At 37.9% G+C, this 27,272-nt stretch overlaps 1 protein-coding gene across 11 annotated transcripts in view; it reads right to left on the reverse strand.

Moving 5' to 3' along the window:
• Positions 1-27,272, reverse strand: part of HPGDS (hematopoietic prostaglandin D synthase) — a 167,286-nt gene that overhangs the window by 47,180 nt on the left and 92,834 nt on the right. For 3 of the 11 annotated variants that reach the window (XM_082391792.1, XM_082391787.1, XM_082391793.1), the window contains exons 2-4: positions 16,072-19,601; positions 10,217-14,489; positions 8,347-8,397 (exon numbers count right to left, since the gene is read on the reverse strand). The exons of 1 other annotated variant lie outside the window; for it this stretch is intronic. In XM_082391792.1, the coding sequence (XP_082247918.1) occupies positions 8,347-8,370 (24 nt within the window). In that variant the 5' untranslated portion in view covers positions 8,371-8,397; positions 10,217-14,489; positions 16,072-19,601. Of the gene's footprint in view, positions 1-8,346; positions 8,398-10,216; positions 14,490-14,889; positions 15,624-16,071; positions 19,602-27,272 lie in introns of those variants that run through there. 7 more of the 11 variants (XM_082391794.1, XM_082391800.1, XM_082391797.1 and 4 more) reach the window with 5 other exon arrangements.

Here is a 27,272-nt window from a genome sequence, read left to right on the forward strand (position 1 = left end):
CTCTGTCTTACATGAAAACTAAGTCCAAAAGGACACAAAGTTCTGGATTGAGGGTTACAAGGACACAAGCTATTTTGTCCTCTAATCTAGCAGCAAAGGCAAGATACTCAGATCAAAGGTAGGTCACCCTCTCTGATAATCCCAGGGATGGATTTCCTATTTACAGGCACTAAAGTAATGCAGACAGGAGTGTAATTTAGGGAGAATTTTTTGGTGACAGTAAACCCTTTCCTAGAACTTATTGAGAAGCAAGCAACCAAGCTGTATCTATTAAAATGATTTGCATATTTGGATTTTTTACATATTTTGAAAACATATTAATGCAAAGAGGTGTGTTTTTCTCACGAAATCTAGCAAAACAAGATTTTGGAGAAGAATGTATCCAAAAATTTCCAGGACTCTACAAAGGACTAATAACAGCAAACACTGATTATTTGTGCTAATCATGTACCTAGTACTAATGTTTTAATTTGTCAAATTCTCACAGCAGCAGAGCCAATATTTTAGCCAGCTAGAGTGCCTTCAGAGTCTTTGCTATTAATCACTGCATTAGATGGTCTCATAAATACATCACTAGAATGAAATATATAATAAATATATATTTATAATACATATATTTCTATTATATTATTATTTAATATAAATATAAATGTATTTATAAATATATTAGAAATACAGTTTTATATATATATTAATTAAATAAATTTTAAAAATATTTATGTGTATGTTACTTATGTATTTGTTATTTATATTTCTTACTCTATCAGGCTTCTATAATTTGCTGATACTATTTCTTAGGATTATTTAACTATCTTTAGCCTGGCCATACATATCAAGCAAACTTCTGATCTAAATTCTTTCTCTTAAGCATGTTTTTGTTTTGGTTTTCTTTACCATTTCATTCTAGAAATTGATTTTGCATGCCTTTGTATGAAACATGTAGGATTTCTAACAGAATCTTTCAAACTGGCCTGTAATGCAAGGTGAGGAAATTGCTTAGAACAAAGGAAACCAGGAAATCTTGGTTTTGCTGACACAACTAACATCTGCTGTCCTGTGTCTACAAGGGAAACAGAGCTCCAGTGAAAGGAGAATTCTAAGTGATGAATACAGAAATTAGATGAAGCTTCAATCCTTGGAGCACAGACTTATACAAGAATATAAACATAAATACAGTTTTTATAAGCAAAGGAGAAGCAGTTTTCATCTATAGCAAAGGAACAGAAAGATCCAGAAAACAATAAACAAAGTTATGCTAAAAAATTTTTTCTGGCCTCCAAGATACAGTTTTGCTACACGACTACTTTGGTCCTTCACGAGCCTGAGCCATATGGAGAGAAAACATCAGTTGTTAAATGCTGGAACTTAGTCCACAAAGGCTGGAAATGGTATGTTTCCTGGCAGTATGTACATCTTGTTAATATAATCAGTTTCAATAGCTCATGGGAAGCTACAGGCCTCAATTAGGATGTAACACCATAGTCTGGAGGAAAAGATCCAGAATTGTCTCTAAGGCCTGGGGTTTCGAAGAATTTATATAAATGGTAAAAATTTGACATCTGTAGACTGATGTCACAACTGAAAGAAGATAGATAAATGTGATTCTGAAAAGAATTGAATGCTTCCTAAATGTTAAAATGGTCCCTATGGCCCATGTAACAATGTCAGGCACCACGGTGCTGTGATCACAGCATTTTTGTTTAATTGCTTGCAAGGGTGGTTTTGACCATTTGTCTATTCACTTCCTTTTCAAAATCCATTTGTTTTCCTCTCAAAGTTCTATTTCTTTCAAAGAGAGCAACCTGCCTCAATCAAATACTTGTGTTTAACCAAGGAATGAAAAGCACAAAGAAATGAGTAATTAACATGAGATTATCGCTCAATTGACATTCACACAACCGACATGTATTGAACACTGGTACCAGCCCTATTAGATGTCTCCAGTAAAGATTTTTTTTTTTTTTATAACACGTGCTTTTGGGTGTCTGGTAAGAACACTTTAAAAGAAAAATCTGTGTAAGACAGTTTTCAGGTTTCCATCTCTATCTTAGATAAAAGATGCTTTGATAGACAGGTGCAAGTATTCCCTTTCCCATGCAAATTTATCCCTCTACTGGTTATGCTATTTGTTAAAAGGACCCAGTTCTCTATAATTTGATGCAACACTTGGAAAGAAGATTTGCTAAATAACTGACAGTAATTTTGTGATTTATTTGGCAAGTGTATTTTTAGTATATTCTAATAAATTATATTTTGGTTTTTTAGTGGTTCATGAAATATTGAGTGACCTAATTCCATTTCCCAAAAGCCCAGAGTAAGGAGCAGATCTTAAATTAATGGAGACTTGCTAACTGCAGAGATTTGGTGAGGCTCAATTTGAAAAGCCAGGTTTCTTTTCTACAAATAAATAGAAATTCATATGAAACTATGTTATATTGACTTAAACTTCATGTTAATATGCTACTATGTTTTTGTAAGTGTTCAGAGTCAAATCTTTGTCTTTTATTTTATTTATTTGAATGTAGTGGTAATCCTACCTCAATTTTAACTTTCTACTTGTTTTCCGTTTTAAAACAGCAGATGAGAGACGTGTGCTCTGGACAACAGCAAAGTCTCTTCAGTTACCCAGCTTGAGCAAAACTGTGCTCAGATGAATATCAGCTACCAAGATTAAGTCGCTGTTCGTGGTTCGTTTTATCAGTTTTAGCAGATGCAAAGTATTACATTCTTTTTAAAAAAAAAATCAAAACCATCTTTTATCTTTTACCGAAATCAAAGGCATCTTTTAACACCCTATGAACTTCAAAAAGTGAAGTTTGAACTTCAGCTAGTTGAGTGTTTAGTTCTAGTTCTCATTCTTTGGATCCTATTCATTAAGCCCTATTTATAAATTCAAAGAATCAGGATAGCAAAACTCCTGAAAAATGTGCTTTTCAAAGAAATGTGTCCCACCACCACCATACCCACTCCACACCACCACCACCACAAAAGAAAGAAACATTTAAAAAACAAGTGTTGAAGCTTTTTCGTGCATTGTCTTAAAAGTTGTATAGTGGATGTGCTCAAATTAAATGTATGGATTGATCACCTTTTCAGAAACTGAAAAATCAAAATTCTTATACATCCTTTACTTGAAGTTTTTAAAATTTTCTCTTTTTCATTATTCACGGCTAGTTTGAATCCTGTCGTTTAAATTTCCAGACTTGTTCTTTCAAACAGCTGGTTAAGCCTGACATATTAACAACACTTGTTAATATCCCCAAGCCCGACTAAAAAGGCGGTGCAAGTATACAGAAGGTATAGTCAGAAAGGACAAGAAAAAGGGGAGGAGTCAAGCATATAGGAAACATTTCAAAAAATATTGTGGCAGACAGGAAGCAAGTTGTGGGACTGGCACTTGATTAAATCCATGTAGTCAAGTAATGACCCAAGTTTCCCTAAAGGTGGGGAGAAGGACATATATTGAGGAGATGCCACCCCAATAACCCTGAAGAACCCACGAGACCCTAGGATCCCAGGACCCACAAAAGTGAACTTGAGATTCAGGGCAGAAAAAAGGGGATTGGTCAAAAGTCAGCAGAGAAAGCATTAGAGCCCTGGTTGCCTTATTCTTTCTCAACCACCTCTGCCCACCACCAACCCCTCTGTCTTTAAAACAAAAGGAGCGGAGAGAATCTTGGGGAAACAGAGGCTATGCAAGGTATGAGACAGAGAATCAAGTATTCTAACTATTGAATAATATTTTTATGATATATAGTTTTGGAAAATAATTTCCATAAAAATTGAAAGTGAGAATATTGCAATCAGTTCAAGTATTTGGTATGCTTATTTCATAATCGTGAGAGTTGTAGGGCTGTTTAAGGCACACAGGAAGTCTGTAATACAGATCTTATCAGACCCATAGCCTGTTAGCGGCAACTGGGGAGCTGTCCCTCCACCACCCCACTGCATGCTTGCCTGGCTGGGAAGTCCCTCAGAATTATGAGCCTGAGTCGACCACTTCAGGTCACTTTTTACTAGAAACTTCTGGAAAATGCTCAACATCAATTATGCTGCACATCTTTTCCTTCCATGCTAGTTTCATAATATCTGCTAAACAGGATTCTGACAAAGTGTGTTAAGTGCTAAGGTTTGCAAGCTCTGGGTGAAAAGCTGTAAAAGTCAGCCTTTTCAAAGGCCCACAATGAAACCCAAAAAGTTTGTTAAAATGAGTTGCCTGATAACCTTTCTTTTTTCATTTTTTCTGTTTTATCTTTATTTTTAATCTCATTTTTTCCTTCCTGTAGAGATATTTTTTAACATTTCACAGTAAAAGCACATTTTTTAGTGCAGAAAGGAAATTCATTATGTTGGTGGTGGTAAATTTGTTACTTTATTGGTAAATTTAATCTTCTATGTCACTGTGCAAAATTTGTGATTATATACCACAGATGAAATGATCAATTTAGCTCTGCCATGTATATAATGATAATATTCAGGCAAAAGCAAGACACCAAAAATTTTTCTTCAATTCGTTTGGCCGATTTTTTCTTTTCTCCCATAGTAAATATTTGGTACATAAATTTTTGCACAATTTTTTTTTAATTTTTAGAAGGGGAATTGCTGAGTAACTGGTTATATGCATTCAAAATGATAATACCCATTGCCAGACTGACATCTACAAAGGTTGCACAAACTCATTCTCCAGCTAATATGAGTTAATGTTAATTATTTTATTCTTTTTCAATCTTATGAGTAAAAACATCTCATAGTTGTTTTTTGTTTTGTTTTTTACTTTTAAAATCTTTTTATTGTACAGTAAAATACATACACAGAAAACCACACAGAACAAATGTGCATCTTAGTGCATTATAATAAGGTAAACACAATCCTAACTACTAAACAGATCAAGAAATACAACTTTGTCAGCCAATCCCTGTAATTTCCCCTTAACATACTCCTTCCCTTCAAAAGTAACCACTATCCTTACTTTTTATAGTAATCCTTCCTTGCATATATTTGTGGTTTTATTATCCAACTAGGCATGTCTAAAAACTATAGCTTAGTCTTGCCCTTTTTAAAAATTGATATGTCTCAATTTTATTTATGTTTTATTGAGGTAACATTAGTCTATAACATCATATAGGTTTCATGTGGACAACATTATATTTCTACTTCTGTATACACTACAGCATGATCAACACCAAAAATTTAGTTTCTACCCATTACCATACAGTTGATCCCATTTACCCATTTTTCCCTCCTCCCCTACCCCTTCTTTGGTAACCACTACTCTATTCTCTGTACCCACATGTTTTTGTTTGGTTTGGCTAATTCATTTATTTTGGTTTTCTGTTTCTTTGTTTGTTTGTTTTTTAAAATACACATATGAGTGAAATCATACGGTATTTGTCTTTGTCTGACTTATTTCACTTAACATAATACACTCAAGGTCCATCCATGTTGTTACAAATGGCAAGATTTCATCTTTTCTACGGCTGAGTAGAATTCCATTGTATATATGTACCACATCTTCTTTATTCATCCATCCATTGATCATAGGTTGTTTCCATATCTTGTCTATTATTAATAATTCTATAATGAATATAAGGGTGCATGTATCTTTTTGAATTGGTGTTTTCATTTTCTTTAGATAAATACCCAGAAGTGGGATAGAAGGATCATATGATAGTTCTATTCTTAATTTTTTGAGAATCTCCATACTGTTTTCCACTGCGGCTATACCTATTTACACTCCCATCAACAGTGTGTGAGGGTTCCCTTTTCTCTACATCCTCTCCAACATTGTTATTCCTTGCCTTTTTATAACAGCCGTTCTAATGGCCATGAGGTGATATCTCACTGTGGTTTTGATTTGCATTTCCCTAATGATTAACAATGTTGAACATATTTTCATGTGCCCGTTGGCCATCTGTATGTCTTCTTTGGGAAAATGTCTATTCAGGTCCTCTGCCCATTTTTAATTAGCTTTTTTCTGTTGTTGTTGAGTTGTATGAGTTCTTTAGATATTTTGGATGTTAATCCCTTATTGGATATGCAATTTGCAAATGTCTCCTCTCTTTAAGTGATTTGTCTTTTGGTATTGTTGAGGGTTTCCTTTGCTGTGCAGAAGATTTTTGGTTTGATGTAGTCCCATTTGCTTACTTTTGCTTTTGTTTCCCTTGCCTAAGGAGACACATGCAGAAAGATATTGCTAAGACTGATGTCAAAGAACGTACTGCTTATGTTTTCTTCTAAAGGTTCTATGGTTTCAGGTCTTACATTCAAGTCTTTAATTTCATTTTGAGTTGATTTTTGTGTTATAGTGTGAGATAGTGATCATTTCATTTTTTGTTTCCCAACACCATTTATTGAAGAAACTATCCTTTCTTCATTGTTTATTCTTTGCTCCTTTATCGTAAATTAATTGCCCACATATGTGTGGATTTATTTCTGGACTCTTAATTCAGTTCCATTGACCTATGTTGTTATCTCTCTGTTGTTCTGCAAATACCATGCTGTTTTGATTACTGTAGCTTTGTAATATAGCTTGAAATCAGGGTGTGTGATACCTCCAGCTTTATTTTTTATTTTTTTTTCCTCAGAATTGCCTTGGTTGTTTGGGGTCTTTGGTGGTTCCAGGCAAATTTTAGAATTTTTTGTTCTATTTCTGTTAAAAATGTCACTGGAAGTTTGATAGGGACTGTATTGAATCTATAGATTGCTTTAGGTAACATTTTAATAATGTTAATTCTTCCAAAGCATGGAATATATTTCCATTTATTTGTGTCTTCTTCAATTTCTTTCAACAATGCCTTACAGTTTCTAGTGTACAGGTCTTTCATCTTATAGTGTTTTAAATTAGCATGTCTTTGACTACAGAAGAGGTTGAACATCCTATGTTTCTTTGTCATTTATATTTTTTCTTTTGTGAATTTTCTACATTTTTTCTATTAGGGTTTCCATCTAAAAAGATGGAAAAAATTCTTATTAATTTGCAAGAATCTCTTTATATGTGTTACATATGTGCTATAGAATTATTCTTTCCCATCCTTGTGGATTCACAGTAGACAGAGTGTAATTTCCCTCCATTTGACTTAGGACTTCACCATGTGATTTCCTGTGCCTAATGTAATACTAGCAGACATGATACAACCAGAGGTTTTAGAAGTGCTTGCACAGTTTGGATTTCCCTTTTGTTCTCCTGCTCTCTGCCATAACATCATGCCCTGGGTAGCCAGGGGTCCCAGAATGAACACAGAAAGCCTGAAGCAGAGCCACCCCAGCTGACCTGTAGACTTGTGAATGAGGATACTAAAATGTTTGTTGTTTTAAGCCACTGAGAATTTGTTATGCAGCATTATGGCAGCACTAGCTGACTAATACAGTGCTGTAAGCTCTTTCTCTAAATATCAATGTGATCCTGTCTGCTAATTACAAGAAGGGGAGAAATTTCAAAATAAAATAACATATAGAAAATATACTGCTCTTTTTCAAGAAAAGAGGTACTCCAGGAACACTTTGTCCATAAATAGTCACCAAGTTTGGCAAGAGAAGTAACAGCTTCCAGCAAACCAGCCAATGTAGCAGAGTGTATAAGAGGCAAAACCAGAACAGTTAATATTTCTTCAAGAAATATCCAATAGTTATTGTATTAGTTAAGGTTCTCCAGAGAAACAGAATCAATAGGATTTATTTATTTAAAGAGATTTATTAGAAGGAATTGGCTCATGCAATTATGGAGGCTGCAAAGTCCAAAATCTTCAGGCTGGGCTGGCAGGCTGGAGACCCAGGAGAGCTGATGCTGCAATTCCAGTTCAAAGGTCACCTGCTATAGAATCAGAAGAGCCAGTGCTGCAGATGAAGTCCAAAGGCCATCTGCCGGAGAATTCTTTTTTGCTCAAGAAAGCTGGTGGTTTTTTTTGTTCTATTCAGACCTTCCACTGATTGAACGAACCCAGCCACATGAGGTAAGGCAATCTGCTTTATTCAAAATTTACCAATTTAAATGTTAATCTCATCTAAAACCACCCTCACAGAAATACCTAGAATAATGTTTGTCCAAATACTAGGCACCCTGTGGTGCAGTCAATCTGACACATAAAATTAACCGTCACAGTCAGTCATTTTGAGATTAATATTGACCATCAGGCTAAATTTGGTATTTTGAGAGCAAACATGAAACCAGCGTACTCAGGGTAAATAGCAAGATAAGCCAGTTACAAAGGCATTGAAGTCATCGACAAGAGGGAGACAGGGTCAGTCAGAGTCCGATCAGGAGACCACACACCAGTTATCTTAACAGAGAGAATTTAAGAAATAGAAATACTCACTAGTTACTGAGGGACCAAAAAGGCAAAAAATTACCTTAGAATACCATGGAGTTAGCATATGCAGGAAGCAGTTACCACTTCTGGCCTGGAGGAACAAAGGGAAAGAGGTTATTTAAACTTATAAGCTTGAAGCAAATGTCCATGTTGCTGAAACTCAGACCCTTAAGGCCATGGAGCTGGGAACACAGACCTCTGAGGAGTGTTGGGGGGGTGGGGGGGTGGGGGGGCAGTCAGCTGGAGTTAGTGTCCCTGAGGGGGGAGAGTGAGGCTGGTCCTGTGAGTGTTCCAAAAACCAGGACCTGGAATCAAGGGCTACTACTGGAACGGACTGCCACTTTCAGAGTGAAGAAGTGTTGCTAGAGGACACTCAGAGGTACAGCCAACAAGAAGAAACAGGAAACTGTAAGTGCCTCCTTCCTCCTCCGGTGTGAAGTCTCCCTCTCGTGCCCGCTCTTGGCAGAACCTAATAGGCCACTAGCTGGCCAAGGAAAGAGGTGGTTCAACCAACCCCAGTCCACTTCCAGCTGAGTAAAGAAGGGTGGGTCTGTAGCTGGGAGACATTAGCTTAATAATGGGCACAGAGTCCCTCATGGCTGTGACCTCCAGAGTGGAGTAGATGTACCCAGGAAGACGCACAAAACAATCCATTAGGAAACGGGAAGAAATCTATTTGCATGTTTTATCTAAAAAAATAAGAAAGAAAGAAAGCTTTATTAATTTTAAAGTGCAGATGGATAGCAAAAGCTCTCTTTGGGAACATTAAATGGAGAAAAATAAAAACAAAGAATGTCGCCAAGAGAAAAAAAAAATCTAAACAAGACAGCAGGAGGGAAACTGGTCTGGCTTAAATGCAGTGCACTTTCACTTACACGTGCAGCGGCAAGGAAGAACTAATGCAGTAACTGAGAACCTTTTTGTACAAGTAAGACATGTTTGTACTAGTGGACACTGAAGAAAATCAGATAGGCTTTGTGGATTCCTAGCGTCCAAGTGTAACATCAAGTTGGCGTGAAAGAAGGATTCTCCCTATTTCCTTGTGGGATGCCGCATGGCTCCAGTGCTCAGAAAACTGAAATATACACTCTGCCATTCGGCACACTCAAGATTTTTCAGCCACGGAAGCATCAGGACAAGCACTCTTTTCAAGGGCAGCACCGTGCTCACATTCTCTCATTGTTCAGCCACAGCAAAGAGAATAAAGAGACACTCCCTCAAGTTGTTTGTGCCACAGGAAGCAGCAACAGGGAAGCCAGGTCAGAAGAGCTGGAGTAGACTTCTTATACACAAGTGAGGCACATGTTAGGGACACCTACAAAAACTGCAGGAGACTTGGGGAGAGGGAGGCTAATAAATCAGTCAGACAGAGGAAGCACTGAACCTGTTAAATTTGCAAAATTAATGTTAATGTTATCTCATTTGTACCCTCATGCCGGTGGTATCAAGAGATGTGTGTGTATGTGCGGAGGTGGGTAAGGGTTTATTCTTTCATTCTAGAAACATTTCTTGAGTTCCTTCTGTGTGACTGGCACTGTTCCAGAAATCAGTGGTACAGAGATGAACAAGGCTGACAAGATCCCTTCCTTCAAGAATTACACACCGGGACTTCCCTGGTGGCGCAGTGGTTGAGAATCCGCCTGCCGATGCAGGGGACAGGGGTTTGAGCCCTGGTCCGGTAAGATCCCATATGCCACGGAGCAACTAAGCCCGTGAGCCACAACTACTGAGCCCACGTGCCACAACTACTGAAGCCCGCGCGCCTAGAGCCCGTGCTCTGCAACAAGAGAAGCCACCACAATGAGAAGCCCGCTTGCCGCAACCAGAGAAAGCCCGCGCACAGCAATGAAGACCCAAAGCAGCCAAAAATTAATTAATTAATTAATTTTTTTAAAAAAAGAATTACACACCTAAGGAGTCCCTCTGAGTAGGAATGGTCTGGAAATTCAATTTCTTGACATACTTGAGCTCTGTAGGTGTTACGGTTCATGTCATCTAAGAATCCTCAATCTCTATGAACTGGCCCCTAAATTAGATTCAGAATCAAGGTAATCTCACCAACTCTACAGCCAATTCAGTAATATTATAATGCCTGTTCCAAGCTCAACTCAAAGCACAAAGCTTTCCTCCAACTTGAGAAGTCATATATTAACTCTATTAATTCCATTCTATACATAATATTTAGAGACCTGCTGTCATCTTGAAATGAAAGATATGATTATCTAGCTTGGTAGGAGAGTTGGACACGTCAAACCATTGGTGTTCTCTTTTTTCTCAATTTCTTCAGATGTAGCTTTTAAAAAATAGGACCACTATGATAGTAGGTCTAGAAATTATTTGATAAAGTGGAATAGTGATCACTCATGTGCATAATTGATATCACTATTTTTACACTGCGGAATGCTTACACTGCTTCGCATTGGATGTAAATATAATCCAAGGTAACTTTCTGCTCATCAACACTGCTTTGCATCTATTCCCAGTAGGGCTGTTTTCCAGCGCTCCCAAGTAGACAATTAAAGAACAGAATGAGCAGAGCATGCATTTGAACAAACAACTTATACTGCGAACTCAGATACACATTCTTTTAAGGAACTGTGAAGTCATCAAAAGTTTCTTTAAAAAGACATTTTTAGGGAATCCATTTGGAAAAAGCCAAACCTGTATATATTCTAAAACTACTCATTCACTGAGATGATGAAGAATTTCTGGAGGTGGATGGTGGTGATTGTTGCACAACAATGTGAATGTACTTAATACCACTGAACTGTACACTTTAAAATGGCTAAAATGGTAAATTTATATATATATATATGTTATATATATTTTACCACAAAAAGAAATACTTTAAAAGTTCATCCTGAACAAAACCAAGCTTGAAAATATTCTCCAGACTGAGTTTGAACTTTCATCATATGTTATTTGGTTTGAGTCTTGAGAGACTACCATACCAGTGGTTCTTACGTTCCTGCCAAAATCTTTCTGAGTGTCTTTGGCTTGGTTTTGAAGGATAACATTTATTGGCTACATAAAATATAACTCTTGTCCTTACTGATTCATTAAAATAAATGAATAAATAAACTGCTTAAATTGAGCTCCGTTTTGAATTAAAACTCATATCCTTAGCTCCAAGAAAATGCCTATTGCCTTTCTAGCATATGTGTTCAATACTTACATTTGTATTTGCCAAACTATTCCTCTAGAGATACCATATGACTGTTTCAATTGAAACACATTGGACTTTATTTGATGTCCAAATCTTACAAAAAATATTTGTATGGAAAACTGGTTAATGGTTCAATGTCCATGTTCAGGCCAAGGTATGTACACAGCTGAAGTGATGTTCAGTTCTAGCCCGTTGGGATCAATGTTCAATACAGAGTTGATTGTCCTATGATCCAGGAGATTATTGTCAAATACCTCAAGTAGATTCTTAAACCAACCAGGTGTATGTTTTTAATGTAAAACTGACCCCAACTGTTATCTGTCACTGACTCAGAATGTTGCTTTCCAAGATTTTTTCATGATAGGCCATAAGGTATTTTGCAGTAAGTCTAAGTTAATACATTGCTGAAAAGTTTAGTTTGATTTTGTTTTTATTTGAACAATTTTCTGTTATGAACCATTTAATGTAATTTCAGCAGGTTATAGGTATTTTTATTAATGTAAATGTATTTTTAATTCTGATCATACATAAAGTGATTACTATCCAACTAAATTCAAAAGGCTTGGTGCAGAAGTAAGGTTTCAATTCTTGGTCAGTGATACTTATCTTAAGGGTTCTGCTTTTTTTGTTTTCCAAATATTACACTCTTCTGTAACGTAGCTTAGGGCAAACATACAACTACTGGCAGGCTAGGCAGAATGCCAACATTAAGGATGATTCTGGTCAATATTTCAACCAGTATTATCTAATAATCTCTGATTAAATAGATTAATTCTTCAGAAAACCGTGTTTGGCTTTTTGTTTTGAAATGCAGTGGCTGCGTTTTATGGTTTGATTAAGTTACTGTCCTTTATTTCCTCTTAATACCTATAGCTTCATAAATTACTGGCACCAGGCATTTTATAAAGACTTCATATGAATTAATTGATTTCATCCTCACAACATCACTATGGGGTATGTTTTATTATTATTATCCCTATTTGATAAGCAAGGAAAATGAGGCTCAGAACTTGTCCATATGTTACAGCTAATAAATAAAGGAGTTAGGATTTGAGCCCAGGAAGTCTGACTTTAAAAGTATTGCTCTTAATCCCTAAATTATCATACAGGCACATCCTGATAAATTTCTGCCTGTATCTGGCTTCCTTTCTTGGCTTTGCCTCTTTGTACCTTATGCTCATATATTATAAGGCTCTTGGTTGTTTTTGTTTGGTTTGGTTTTGGCCTTTACAATACTTATTTTAGTTGGTGAAAATTATATGGCAGAGAGCAGAAGAATATTTCTGACTACATTGCTTTGCTCTGAGTTGCTGGGTCTTGGTCTCCTTGTCAATTGTGACTAGCAGTCAATAAGTATTGCCCAGGTGGGTTTGTCTTATGGAAATCAGCTTTTGCAGAAATGAATAGAATAAAAGATACCACAAATGTATTTTTAAAGTATTCCCTATGGGATTATTGCAATTCCATGTAAAGATAATCTAGGTGAGCACTGTAATGAATACAATAAAAGCTGAGGTCCACCGTCATTCATAATTTGTCTATAGTAAGACGAGAGTTGACAGCAAGGCTGAGAGTAGAGGCTACTTCTTTTGACTCCCCATTTAGTGCTCTTTTCATTCTGACCTCAAGAATTCAGTCTAACACTGGGTGCAGGGAAGTAAAAAGACAGTTATACAACTGGGAATGTGTTAGAGTTGAGCACACGGGAAACGGAATCCAAATGGAGAGAGTAGAGAATGTTTCCCACAGGAGATGATACAGAACTTTAGAGTTGACCAGGTAAAGGGAAGGGGAGAATGCCCCCAGCAGTGAAAACAGCATATATACAAATCTTGAATCTGTGAAAGTAGAGGACCTGTTCAGAGACTGCAAGTCACCCAAATGTCTGGGTGAGCTGGAGTGTGGGAAAGAAGAGGCTAGATATCGAGAGGAGAAAAAATAAGTGCCTACGATGCCATACTAAAGAATTAAAATTTTAGCCAAACTTCTTGGGATGACATTGGAAGATTTGATACAAAGAAGCGTTGTGGTTAGATTTGCATTTTAGAAAGAATACTTTGGCAGGAGAATGCACTGGACTTGGGAGTGGGGAGAGAGGGCTGTAAAAACAAAAGGCAGGGCACGAAGAGACGAGGAAACTTGCAGTGCAATGGAGAGAAAATGCAAGTTCCAGAGACAGTGAAGAAACAGTGATACTTTTGAAGACACATGCTGTCGGTGTCTGCTACATGACACCAAGACAAAAATGCAGAATGAGGAACTCTCTAGGCATCACCCTGGTGAGGTGAGGTAGCTGGGACATCCAAGTGGAGACATGTAGTTGGTATATGGTTCTGTGCCTCTGGAGCTCAGGAGAACAGTCAAAAAGAGAGCTAAAATGGGGTGATGGCTAATCATCCATTCAGTAAACATCTAGTGAGCATTTGCAAAGTGCCAGATACTGTGATAGGCTCTGGAATTCAGAGGTGAATTAAATCAAGCCCATCTTTGTCTCCCAGGTATTTATAGTTTGCAGAGGAGGCAAGAGACACGTGAGGAGTTCAGGGAAGGAAAGAATCATAGCTTCTACTATGCCATTGTGTCCAGAGCATGGTGGGGTAGTAAGTTCTCTCTGGGCAAAGTTAGTTAATCTGATGCAGTGCTGTGAAGTTATATTCTCAGTCCTTGAAAAAAGAATGTGCATAAATGGTAAAGCACTAACTTGCTCAGAAGTTTCCTTTGCCATTTGATTCTAATGAATAATGCTCATTGGTAAGTTTATCTAAATTGTTGTTTCAGGAATAGTAACAGTAGCTAACTTTATTGAGCCTCTACTACATGTGAGTCTGTCCAGTCTTCTAAATATTTCAAATATATTTTCTCATTTATTCCTTCCAAGGACCCCAGAAAGTTGGAACTATTATAATCTCTATGGTACACAGGAGAGAATCAAAGCACAGAAAAAGTAAGTAACTTACCCAAGGTCACCAATTAGAAAATGGCTGATCTAGGATTCAGGCATGACAATCCTGTATCTCCTTACAGGAAAAATAAGAATAAGTTGCTTTAGGAAAGATAACAGAATGCTGTTCTATCATTAATTGTGTATTAATGTTGACTTTTGTTATTTTCCTCTTTTAAAAAATTATTATGGGGTTAATTTTTTCAGACAATTATTATTGTTTTGCCTGAATAAACACACCACACCTCTTCCTTTCATTCACGTGAACTGCCAGAATTTGGTAAAGTCTTTATATTCCTTATGTCTGCATGGAGACCTTACAGGATCTCTCTAACAAGAAAGACCCTTTACAAAGCTACTCAACTTTTTATAAAGAATTGGTTAGTAAAACATACCTATTGGGTAATTATTTTGGCTGAGAGAAATATTGTAATGAAAAGTTATCATTCATTAAAGAAAAATCATTCAACACTTACTCCTGGGTGTCAAGTACTGTCCTAGACTCTAGAGATAAAAACGCATATCAAATATGGTTTCTGCCTACATGTTAGAAGGAAATAATGATTAAATCGTTCACTTCTGGTTCCCAATAAAGAAAACTTACCCACAGAACGCACAGAGGGCATAACCCTTAGTGGTGGAAACTGGGGAAAGAAAAATCACACACATTACTTAGCTAACACATACCATAATCACTTAGTTTGGTTTCCAAAATAAGGGCCATTATTAGACCCTTGAAAGCTTTTTAAAAATTTTTATCATTGATTTTCTGGGTAGTCCAGAAATTATTACTTACAGCTTCACTCTTTTGTATAACACACCTTAGCTTTTAGGACCTGGATCTACATGTTTGGGTGTATTTAATTGATCGAGAATCATTGACATTGTGTGTGTATGCATTCTGGACAGTAAATTATCCTTTTGATTTCCTTGGTTATGTTTGCTTTTGTTCATTCTTAGCCCTCCAAAATCCTTAATGACTAACCAAGAATGTGACCACCCTCATTGTTACCACATTAAACACGCTTACTCAAGCCAAGACCTCTTTCACTGGCCCCTTTTTCTTTTATCTTTAAAAAAAAAAAAATTGGGACTTCCCTGGTGTTGCCGTGGTTAAGGATCCACCTGCCAATGCAGGAGACACAGGTTCAAGCCCTGGTCCGGGAAGATCCCACATGCCGCGGAGCAACTAAGCCCGTGCGCCACAACTACTGAAGCACGCGCACCTAGAGCCCGTGCTCTACACACAACAAGAGAAGCCACTGCAATGAGAAGCCCGTGCACAGCAAAGAAGAGTAGCCCCTGCTCGCTGCAACTAGAGAAAGCCTGCGCACAGCCACGAAGACCCAACGCAGCCAAACATAAATAATAAATAAATAAATTTATAAGAAAAAAATAAAAATAAAAATAAATCAATTCTAGAGGCATTTCCTTTTAGTATCTTTATTTTCTCTTATCTCTCCAACTCGAACTCTTCTATCAATTATAGCTTTTCTCCCAGAGAAAAGACAGAGGTCCTTAGCAACACATGTAGTCTCTGAGCACCATGGCAATAAAAGCAATGCAACCTTACAACTCTCCTGGGCTGCTCTGAGGAAAAGAACATCATAATGTGGAAGAAGATCCAACACTGTGATGTTGAACATGTATTTATTTACCTCACTGCGATGCTGTGAGAACAAATATGGTAAACTTGTCCTTAATCTCCTGTCTTTAATCTCCTCAAAAGAAAGGAAAATGAATACGAAATCTTGTGAATGAATATGAAACATACTATATAGAAAGAAACAAACAAAAAATTACTAAATTTTCTGCTAGAAGTTTCATTCTCTTAGTTTGAACCACAGTACACTGGCCACAGCAATTATAACCTTAAAGCGAAATTATTGATAATATTCAATTAATTACACTGTATTGTGTGCCAGACTTACTGACAATAATTTTTTAAAAGTTCTGCTTGAACAGTTGATCAAGTGTTTTTGGTCATGACTCTGAAGCACAGTTAATTTTTTAAAATAAATTATTTTGGGTCATGATTTTTAAAACACAGTGAAGGAAGTCACCTCATTAACATAACATAATTGATGATAATTCCAATTTAACTGCCAATCACACTTTTTAGGTTTGTTAGAAACTAGCATCAAGCTATAATTGAGGACACAGAAAGAGGAAGCTGTCCTGAACATTAAGTTAGATCATCAGAAACCAGTCTTGCTCCTTAAGATTCACCCTAAATTTTACAATTAATCTTTCTAAATAGCAATATAATTATGTTACTGTTTGGCTCAAAACCTTTAGTAGCTCTTTACTGTCTACAAAAATGTAAGATAATTGATTATAACAGTGGTCTCCAAGATTTGTTTTACAATTAGCTATGCTTAAATAGAAAAGAAAACAAGAAAGCAAGATGAAAGAAGGAAAGAAAGAAAGAGAGAGAGAGAAAGAAAGAAAGAAAGAAAACTAAGCATGTAAGTATGTATTCCCTCCATATAAAATTACCTAAGTGTGTTAGTATAATTATCTAATACCTTAAAATATAATTCTCTCATAGCACAGAGTTTATTGCTAAACATCATGGCTTAAATTCATGTCTCAAGTGGCCTTCCTGATTGTTTGACTAATTTTATTAGACTACCTCTTCCTCTCGTATGCGATTAGATTATCATTTGCTTTTTACCTCCTAACATAGTTGTCAAAGAAGGGCAGGAGAAGAGTCAGCTTTGTAATTTCCTTTTGTCTGCCTGTGCTTGTATTTTAATATTTTATATTTACGGTTCCTTTGTAGGGAATCTTTTTGTGGCTTTTTCATTTATAATAGTCTAAAATATATTATATAATCCACCAGTTCACATAAACAGGCTTACGATGTACAGCATGCAAAGACTTTAAGGTCTGGTCTCTGAGAAAACATTCAACGTTGACTTTTGTTGCTGGAAATATGGCAGTCTGAGGTTCAGAGGAACCCTTCCTAGTAGGACACACCTCACGATATTGTATAAAATATTTTTCAAAAAGGATTCTTGATTAATGCTGGCAGAGGAATTAAGGAATCTTCAGAGGCCAAAAAAAACCCAAGAAGGTGGAAAGTGGGCACTGGCTTTTAATGGACCACCTGTGTGGTAAAGAGAAAAAACTGGGGCCCTGACTAGGGTAGATGTTTAAACCCTGGCATAAAATCTGGACACTTAAAAGACAATATTCTCCAGCATAGAACAGAGAGATCAGCTCAGTGCTTTGCGATGACCTAGAGGGGTGGGATAGGGAGGACGGGAGGGAAGCTCAAGAGGGAGGAGATATGGGGACATATGTATGCATATGGCTGATTCGCTTTGGTGTACAACAGAAACTAACACAGTATTGTGAAGCAATTATACTCCAATAAAGATCTATTTAAAAATAAAAAAGGACAATATTCTCATTAGGTGACATAGGAAAAAATTAACCATTCTCACAGAGAGATATACCTGTCACACTCTGTGAAGACAGAAAAAAAGAAAAGTTCTAATAATTCCTAACCTTAAGCCTGCATTCACATGATTTTTTTACCCCCAACACCCACTCAAAAATATTTTACTTTAAAGCACTTCCAGATAGTTGTGCTCTCTGGAGGAAAACAAGTTGAACTTGGTTGTCAAAGAAATCTCACAGGGAAAGCTCCAAGGAAAATCAGCTCACAATAAAAAGTTAGTAAACACACATAAAAACAAGGTACTAGGGGTGAGAGTCAACAGAAACAACAAACTACTATATTCACTTCTTTAAAACTACAGATATAAGAACTGATAACAAGGGAGAATTAAGTATGTTTAAAGATATAAAATAATTCAAAGTATGATAAAAGAACAATTGATTAAGCAAATTTGTGAAAAGTAGTAAAATAAATTTCAAAAATGAAAAATATAATCTTGACATTAGAAACTCAATGTTTTGGATACATACCAGATTGGAAATGGCTGAAAAGAAAATTAGTAAACTGGGAGATGGTAGAGCTAAAGAAACTCAAAAATGCAAACTAGAGACACAAGGATACCAAAGAAATAGATCAGGAACATAGGAGGTAGAGGGAGAAAACCTACACACATTTAATGGAAGTTCCACAGAGAGAAAATGTAGAGAATAGGGGAGGGAACTTAAAAGAGATAATGGCTGAAATTTTTCTGGAAATGATAAAAAGATATCAATCCTCAGGACTCAGAAGACCAATGAATCCAATGAAGAATATATAAAAAGAAATACACTCCATAAGCACATGGTAGTGAAATTTCAAAATACCAAAGGCAAGATCTTAAAAGTAGCCAGATCACCTCAATATACATGATCCACTGAGTTCTCAGCTTCAATAATTGAAGCCAGATGACAGTGGAATTATATTTGGTTCTTGTCAACCAAGTTAGAACTCTATCCTTATGCAGCATTTGGAAATGTTGGGGAGTGTTTTCATTGTCACAATGACTGACGTGTGACTGGCAAGTTACTTAACATGTGCCTTGATTTTCTTATTATTATGGGACTAAGAATATTTATCTCATAAGATTACTGTGAAGATTACATGTGTTAAATATACAGAAATCATTCTTAACAATGCTTGTCACATAGTAAGTGCAATGGAAGTATAACTATTATAGCACCCTGGAGCTACTGTCCTTAATGCAAAGGGGAGTTAAGATAATGAGGAATTGTCTGACCCAAACTTCTAAGAAAGTCCCCCATTGAAAAACACTGAAAACCTATCCAACTTCTTACAACTCTTCCCACTATTTTCTTCACCTCACCTCCCCAAACCCTATCTTCTGGTCCCTCTCTGAATTCACTTATTCACCCAACAAATAGTTATAGAAAGCAACACTAGGAGCCTGGAACTAATCTTTGTATTGTCTTATGATTATATATATCATTGAAAATTCCCTGTGTGCAGGGACTGGCAATTTCTGGCAATTTCATTTTCTCTTCCAGCACATACTGGAGCTTATTTTTCCTAGCCTCCCTTGTCATTGCAGTCGGGCTACACAACTGGATTCTGGCGAGTGGAATAGTAGACCACTTCCAGGCCTGGACACAGAACATCCTGTGGTATCCTCTTCTCCCTTGTTCTCTTTGCCTATGAGCCTGCTAAGTGTGGCGTATCCAGGCGTGGATTCCAAGGAGACTATGATCTCTGAATCAGCACATCCAAAACATCTTGTCAGACCTAGACATAAGCAAGAAATGCATGATTATTCTGTTAAGCTATTGAAAATTATGTTCTGATCAATGCAGCATAATTCTTTCCTTTTTAACTTTCTAAACCTAGAATAGAACACAGTGCCTGGTATATAGTACATCTGCATAAATATTTATTAAGACAATGAAGGAATGAAGGAAAGAAATAATGTACAAATTAACTTAACCATTTCTTATTTTATCTGAAGTGATTATTCTAACCCATCTACAACTCTTTTTTTTTTTTTTTGTGGTCTTATTTGCTGTTCCGCTTTATTTTATTTATTTAATTAATTTATTTTTTAAACATCTTTATTGGAGTATAATTGCTTTACAATGGTGTGTTAGTTTCTGCTTTATAACAAAGTGAATCAGTTATACATATACATATGTTCCCATATCTCTTCCCTCTTGCATCTCCCTCCCTCCCACTCTCCCTATCCCACCCCTCTAGGTGGACACAAAGCACCGAGCTGATCTCCCTGTGCTATGCGGTTGCTTCTCACTAGCTATTTATTTTACCTTTGGTAGTGTATATATGTCTATGCCACTCTCTCACCCTGTCACATCTTACCCCTCCCCCTCCCCATATCCTCAAGTCCATCCTCTAGTAGGTCTGTGTCTTTATTCCCCTCTTGCCACTAGGTTCTTCATGACCTTTATCTTCCCTTAGATTCCATATATATGTGTTAGCATACTGTATTTGTTTTTCTCTTTCTGGCTTACTTCACTCTGTATGACAGACTCTAACTCCATCCACCTCACTACAAATACCTCCATTTCATTTCTTTTTATGGCTGAGTAATATTCCATTGTATATATGTGCCACATCTTCTTTATCCATTCATCCAATGATGGACACTTAGGTTGCTTCCATGTCCTGGCTATTGTAAATAGAGCTGCAATGAACATTTTGGTACATGACTCTTTTTGAATTATGGTTTTCTCAGGGTATATGCCCAGTAGTGGGATTGCTGGGTCGTATGGTAGTTCTATTTGTAGTTTTTTAAGGAACCTCCATACTGTTCTCCATAGTGGCTGTATCAATTTACGTTCCCACCAACAGTGCAAGAGTGTTCCCTTTTCTCCACACCCTCTCCAGCATTTACTGTGTCTAGATTTTTTGATGATGGCCATTCTGACCGGTGTGAGATGATATCTCATTGTAGTTTTGATTTGCATTTCTCTAATGATTAATGATGTTGAGCATTCTTTCATGTGTCTGTTGGCAATCTGTATATCTTCTTTGGAGAAATGTCTATTTAAGTCTTCTGCCCATTTTTAGATTGAGTTGTTTGTTTTTTTGTTATTGAGCTGCATGAGCTGCTTGTAAATCTTGGAGATTAATCCTTTGTCAGTTGCTTCATTTGCAAATATTTTCTCCCATTCTGAGGGTTGTCTTTTGGTCTTGTTTATGGTTTCCTTTGCTGAGCAAAAGCTTTTAAGTTTCATTAGGTCCCATTTGTTTATTTGTGTTTTTATTACCATTTCTCTAGGAGCTGGGTCAAAAAGGATCTTGTTGTGATTTATGTCATAGAGTGTTCTGCCTATGTTTTCCTCTAAGAGCTTGATAGTGTCTGGCCTTACACTTAGGTCTTTAATCCATTTTGAGTTTATTTTTGTGTATGGTGTCAGGGAGTATTCTAATTTCATACTTTTACATGTATCTGTCCAATTTTCCCAGGACCATTTATTGAAGAGGCTGTCTTTTCTCCATTGTATATTCTTGCCTCCTTTATCAAAGATAAGGTGACCGTATGTGCGTGGGTTTATCTCTGGGCTTTCTATCCTGTTCCATTGATCTATATTTCTGTTTTTGTGCCAGTACCACACTTTCTCGATTACTGTAGCTTTGTGTTATAATCTGAAGTCCAGGAGCCTGATTCCCCCAGCTCCATTTTTCGTTCTCAATATTGCTTTGGCTATTCGGGGTCTTTTGTGTTTCCATACAAATTGTGAAATTTTTTGTTCTAGTTCTGTGATAAATGCCAGTGGTAGTTTGATAGGGATTGCATTGAATCTGTAGATTGCTTGGGGTAGTAGAGTCATTTTCACAATGTTGATTCTTCCAATCCAAGAACATGGTATATCTCTCCATCTATTTGTATCATCTTTAATTTTTTTCATCAGTGTCTTATAATTTTCTGCATACAGGTCTTTTGTCTCCTTAGGTAGGTTTATTCCTAGATATTTTATTCTTTTTGTTGCAATGGTAAATGGGAGTGTTTTCTTAATTTCACTTTCAGATTTTTCGTCATTAGTGTATAGAAATGCAAGAGATTTCTGTGCATTAATTTTGTATCCTGCTACTTTACCAAATTCATTGATTAGCTCTAGTAGTTTTCTGGTAGCAGTTTTAGGATTCTCTATGTATAGTATCATGTCATCTGCAAACAGTGACAGCTTTACTTCTTCTTTTCCAATTTAGATTCCTTTTATTTCTTTTTCTTCTCTGATTGCTACGGCTAACACTTCCAAAACTGTGTTGAATAATAGTGGTGAGAGTGGGCAACCTTGTCTTGTTCCTGATCTAGGTGGAAATGGTTTCATTTTTTCACCATTGAGGACAATGTTGGCTGTGGGTTTGTCATATATGGCCTTTATTATGTTGAGGAAAGTTCCCTCTATGCCTACTTTCTGCAGGGCTTTTATCATAAATGGGTGTTGAATTTTGTCGAAAGCTTTCTCTGCATCTATTGAGATGATCATATGGTTTTCCTCCTTCAATTTGTTAATATGATGTATCACATTGATTGATTTGCGTATATTGAAGAATCCTTGCATTCCTGGAATAAACCCCACTTGATCATGGTGTATGATCCTTTTAATGTGCTGTTGGATTCTGTTTGCTAGTATTTTGTTGAGGATTTTTGCATCTATGTTCATCAGTGATATTGGCCTGTAGTTTTCTTTCTTTGTGACATCTTTGTCTGGTTTTGGTATCAGGGTGATCTTGGCCTCGTAGAATGAGTTTGGGAGTGTTCCTCCCTCTGCAATATTTTGGAAGAGTTTGAGAAGGATAGGTTTAGCTCTTCTCTAAATGTTTGAGAGAATTCGCCTGTGAAGCCATCTGGTCCTGGGCTTTTGTTTGTTGGAAGATTTTTAATCACAGTTTCAATTTCAGTGCTTGTGATTGGTCTGTTCATATTTTCTATTTCTTCCTGGTTCAGTCTCAGCAGGTTGTGCATTTCTAAGAATCTGTCCATTTCTTCCAGGTTGTCCATTTTATTGGCATAGAGTTGCTTGTAGTAATCTCTCATGAGCGTTTTTATTTCTGCAGTGTCAGTGGTTACTTCTCCTTTTTCATTTCTAATTCTATTGATTTGAGTCTTCTCCCTTTTTCTCTTGATGAGTCTGGCTAATGATTTATCAATTTTGTTTATCTTCTCAAAGAACCAGCTTTTAGTTTTATTGATCTTCGCTATTGTCTCCTTCATTTCTTTTTCATTTATTTCTGATCTGATCTTTATGATTTCTTTCCTTCTGTTAACTTTGGGGTTTCTTTGTTCTTCTTTCTCTAATTGCTTCAGGTGCAAGGTTAGGTTGTTTATTTGAGATGTTTCTTGTTTCTTGAGGTAGGCTTGTATTGCTATAAACTTCCCTCTTAGAACTGCTTTTGCTGCATCCCATAGGTTTTGGGTCGTCGTGTCTCCATTGTCATTTGTTTCTAGGTATTTTTTGATTTCCCCTTTGATTTCTTCAGTGATCATTTCGTTATTAAGTAGTGTATTGTGTAGCCTCCATGTGTTTGTATTTTTTAGAGATCTTTTCCTGTAATTGATATCTAGTCTCATAGCGTTGTGGTCGGAAAAGATACTTGATACGATTTCAATTTTCTTAAATTTACCAAGGCTTGATTTGTGACCCAAGATATGATCTATCCTGGAGAATGTTCCATGAGCACTTGAGAAAAATGTGTATTCTGTTGCTTTTGGGTGGAATGTCCTATAAATATCAATTAAGTCCATCTTGTTTAATGTATCATTTAAAGCTTGTGTTTCCTTATTTATTTTCATTTTGGATGATCTGTCCATTGGTGAAAGTGGGGTGTTAAAGTCCCCTACTATGATTGTGTTGCTGTCGATTTCCCCTTTTATGGCTGTTAGTATTTGCCTTATGTATTGAGGTGCTCTTATGTTGGGTGCATAAATATTTACAATTGTTATACCTTCCTCTTGGATCGATCCCTTGATCATTATATAGTGTCCTTCTTTGTCTCTTGTAATAGTCTTTATTTTAAAGTCTATTTTGTCTGATATGAGAATTGCTACTCCAGCTTTCTTTTGATTTCCATTTGCATGGAATATCTTTTTCCATCCCCTCACTTTCAGTCTGTATGTGTCTCTAGGTCTGAAGTGGGTCTCTTGTAGACAGCATATATATGGGTCTTGTTTTTGTATCCATTCAGCCAGCCTGTGTCTTTTGGTGGGAGCATTTAATCCATTTACATTTAAGGTAATTATCGATATGTATGTTCCTATTCCCATTTTCTTAAATGTTTTGGGTTTGTTATTGTAGGTGTTTTCCTTCTCTTGTGTTTCTTGCCTAGAGAAGTTCCTTTAGCATTTGTTGTAAAGCTGGTTTGGTGGTGCTGATCTCTCTCAGCTTTTGCTTGTCTGTAAAGGTTTTAATTTCTCCATCAAATCTGAATGAGATCCTTGCTGGGTAGAGTAATCTTGGTTGTAGGTTTTTCTCTTTCATCACTTTAAGTATATCCTGCCACTCCCTTCTGGCTTGCAGAGTTTCGGCTGAAAGATCAGCTGTTAACCTTATGGGGATTCCCTTGTGTGTTATTTGTTGTTTTTCCCTTGCTGCTTTTAATATGTTTTCTTTATATTTAATTTTTGATAGTTTGATTAATATGTGTCTTGGCGTGTTTCTCCTTGGATTTATCCTGTATGGGACTCTCTGTGCTTTCAGGACTTGATTAACTATTTCCTTTCCCATATTAGGGAAGTTTTCAACTATAATCTCTTCAAATATTTTCTCAGTCCCTTTCTTTTTCTCTTCTTCTTCTGGGACCCCTATAATTAGAATGTTGGTGCATTTAATATTGTCCCAGAGGTCTCTGAGACTGTCCTCAGTTCTTTTCATTCTTTTTTCTTTATTCTGCTCTGCAGTAGTTATTTCCACTATTTTATCTTCCAGGTCACTTATCCGTTCTTCTGCCTCAGTTATTCTGCTATTGATCCCATCTAGAGTATTTTTAATTTCATTTATTGTGTTTTTCATCGTTGCTTGGTTCCTCTTTAGTTCTTCTACGTCCTTGTTAAATGTTTCTTGCATTTTGTCTATTCTATTTCCAAGATTTTGGATCATCCTTACTATCATTATTCTGAATTCTTTTTCAGGTAGACTACCTATTTCCTCTTCATTTGTTAGGTCTGGTGTGCTTTGACCCTGCTCCTTCATCTGCTGTGTGTTTTTCTGTCTTCTTATTTTGCTTATCTTACTGTGTTTGGGGGTCTCCTTTTCACAGGCTGCAGGTTCGTAGTTCCCATTGTTTTTGGTAGCTGTCCCCAGTGGCTAAGGTTGGTTCAGTGGGTTGTGTAGGCTTCCTGGTGGAGGGAACTAGTGCCTGTGTTCTGGTGGATGAGGCTGGATCTTGTCTTTCTGGTGGACATGTCCACATCTGGTGGTGTGTTTTGGGGTGTCTATGGCCTTATTATGATTTTAGGCAGCCTCTCTGCTAATGGATGGGGCTGTGTTCCTGTCTTGCTAGTTGTTTGGCATAGGGTGTCCAGCACTGTAGCTTGCTGGTCACTGAGTGAAGCTGGGTCTTGATGTTGAGATGGAGATCTCAGAGAGATTTTCGCCATTTGGTATTACATGGAGCTGGGAGGTCTCTTGTGGACCAGTGTCCTGAAGTTGGCTCTCCCACCTCAGAGGCACAGCCCTGATGCCTGCCTGGAGCACCAAGAGCCTTTCATCCACACAGCTCAGAGTAAAAGGGAGAAAAAATAGAAAGGAATAAAGAAAGAGGATAAAATAAAATGAAATAAAATAAAGCTATTATAAAGCAAAGCTATACAGACAAAATCTCACCCAGAAGCATACACATATACACTCACAAAAAAAGGAAAAGGGGAAAAATTAATATATCCTGCTCCCAAAGTCCACCTCCTGAATTTGGGATGATTCGTTGTCTATTCAGGTATTCAACAGATGCAGGCACATCAAGTTGTTTGTGGAGTTTTAATCCGCTACTGCTGAGGCTGCTGGGAGGGATTTCCCTTTCTCTTCTTTGTTCGCACAGCTCCCGGGGTTCAGCTTTGGATTTGGACCCGCCTCTGCGTGTAGGTCGCCTGAGGGCGTCTGTTCCCCGCCCAGACAGGACGGGGTTAAAGGAGCAGCTGCTTCGGGGGCTCTGGCTCACTCAGGCGGGGGGGGGGGGGGGGGGAGGGAGCCGTACGGAGGAGGCGGGGCGAGCCTGCGGCGTCAGAGGCGTCGTGACGTTGCAGCAGCCTGAGGCGCACTGTGCGTTCTCCCGGGGAAGTTGTCCCCGGATCACGGGACGCTGGCAGTGGCGGGCTGCACAGGCTCCCGGGAGGGGCGGTGTGGAGAGTGACCTGTGCTCGCACACAGGCTTCTTGGTGGCGGCAGCAGCAGCCTTAGCGTCTCATGCCCATCTCTGGGGTCCGCGCTGATGGCTGCGGCTCGCGCCCATCTCTGGAGCTCGTTTAGGCGGCGCTCTGAATCCCCTCTCCTCGCGCACCAGGAAACAAAGAGGTAAGAAAATGTCTCTTGCCTCTTCGGCAGCTGCAGACCTTCTCCCGGACTCCCTCCCGGCTCGCTGTGGTGCGCTAACCCCTTCAGGCTGTGTTCACGCCGCCAACCCCAGGCCTCTCCCTGCGATCCGACCGAAGCCGGAGCCTCAGCTCCCAGCCCCGCCCGCCCCGGCGGGGTAGCAGACGAGCCTCTCGGGCTGGTGAGTGCTGCTCGGCGCCGAGCCTCTGTGCGGGAATCTCTCCGCTTTGCCCTCCGCACCCCTGTGGCTGCGCTCTCCTTCGTGGCTCCGAAGCTTCCCCCTCCGCCACCCGCAGTCTCCGCCCGCGAAGGGGCTCCTAGTGCGTGGAAACCTTTCCTCCTTCACAGCTCCCTCCCACTGGTGCAGGTCCCGTCCCTATTCTTTTGTCTCTGTTATTTCTTTTTTCTTTTGCCCTACCCAGGTACGTGGGGAGTTTCTTGCCTTTTGGGAGGTCTGACGTCTTCTGCCAGCGTTCAGTGGGTGTTCTGTAGGAGCAGTTCCACGTGTAGATGTATTTCTAATGTATCTGTGGGAAGGAAGGTGATCTCCGCATCTTACTCTTCCGCCATCTTCCCACCTCTACAACTCTTAATTTTACTAATTATGCCCCTTTTGGGGGTTAAAGAGGCCTTTTTTCTGCCTCTTATGTACTTTTTACTTACACTCTAAGGAAATACAAGACCACTTAGTGATAATGTTGGCCTTTTAGGTACTGTTCAAAATGGACTGAGGTAAGATGGTCTATACTTCAAAGGAAAGTTCAAAATTTTTCCTCAAACATTTCCTCTTGGCATTTCACCGTTGGAGTCAGAGTAGAAGCTCTGCATCAGGGTAAGGTGGAGGCTCTGGATGATGCAGGAGATCTTAGACTTAGCAGTGGAGATCCGGCAGACAGATGAGCTGGTAGTGGGA

This window comes from Balaenoptera borealis, assembly GCF_965194805.1.
Source record: "Balaenoptera borealis genome assembly, chromosome: 4".
NCBI classification, from domain to species: domain Eukaryota; kingdom Metazoa; phylum Chordata; class Mammalia; order Artiodactyla; family Balaenopteridae; genus Balaenoptera; species Balaenoptera borealis.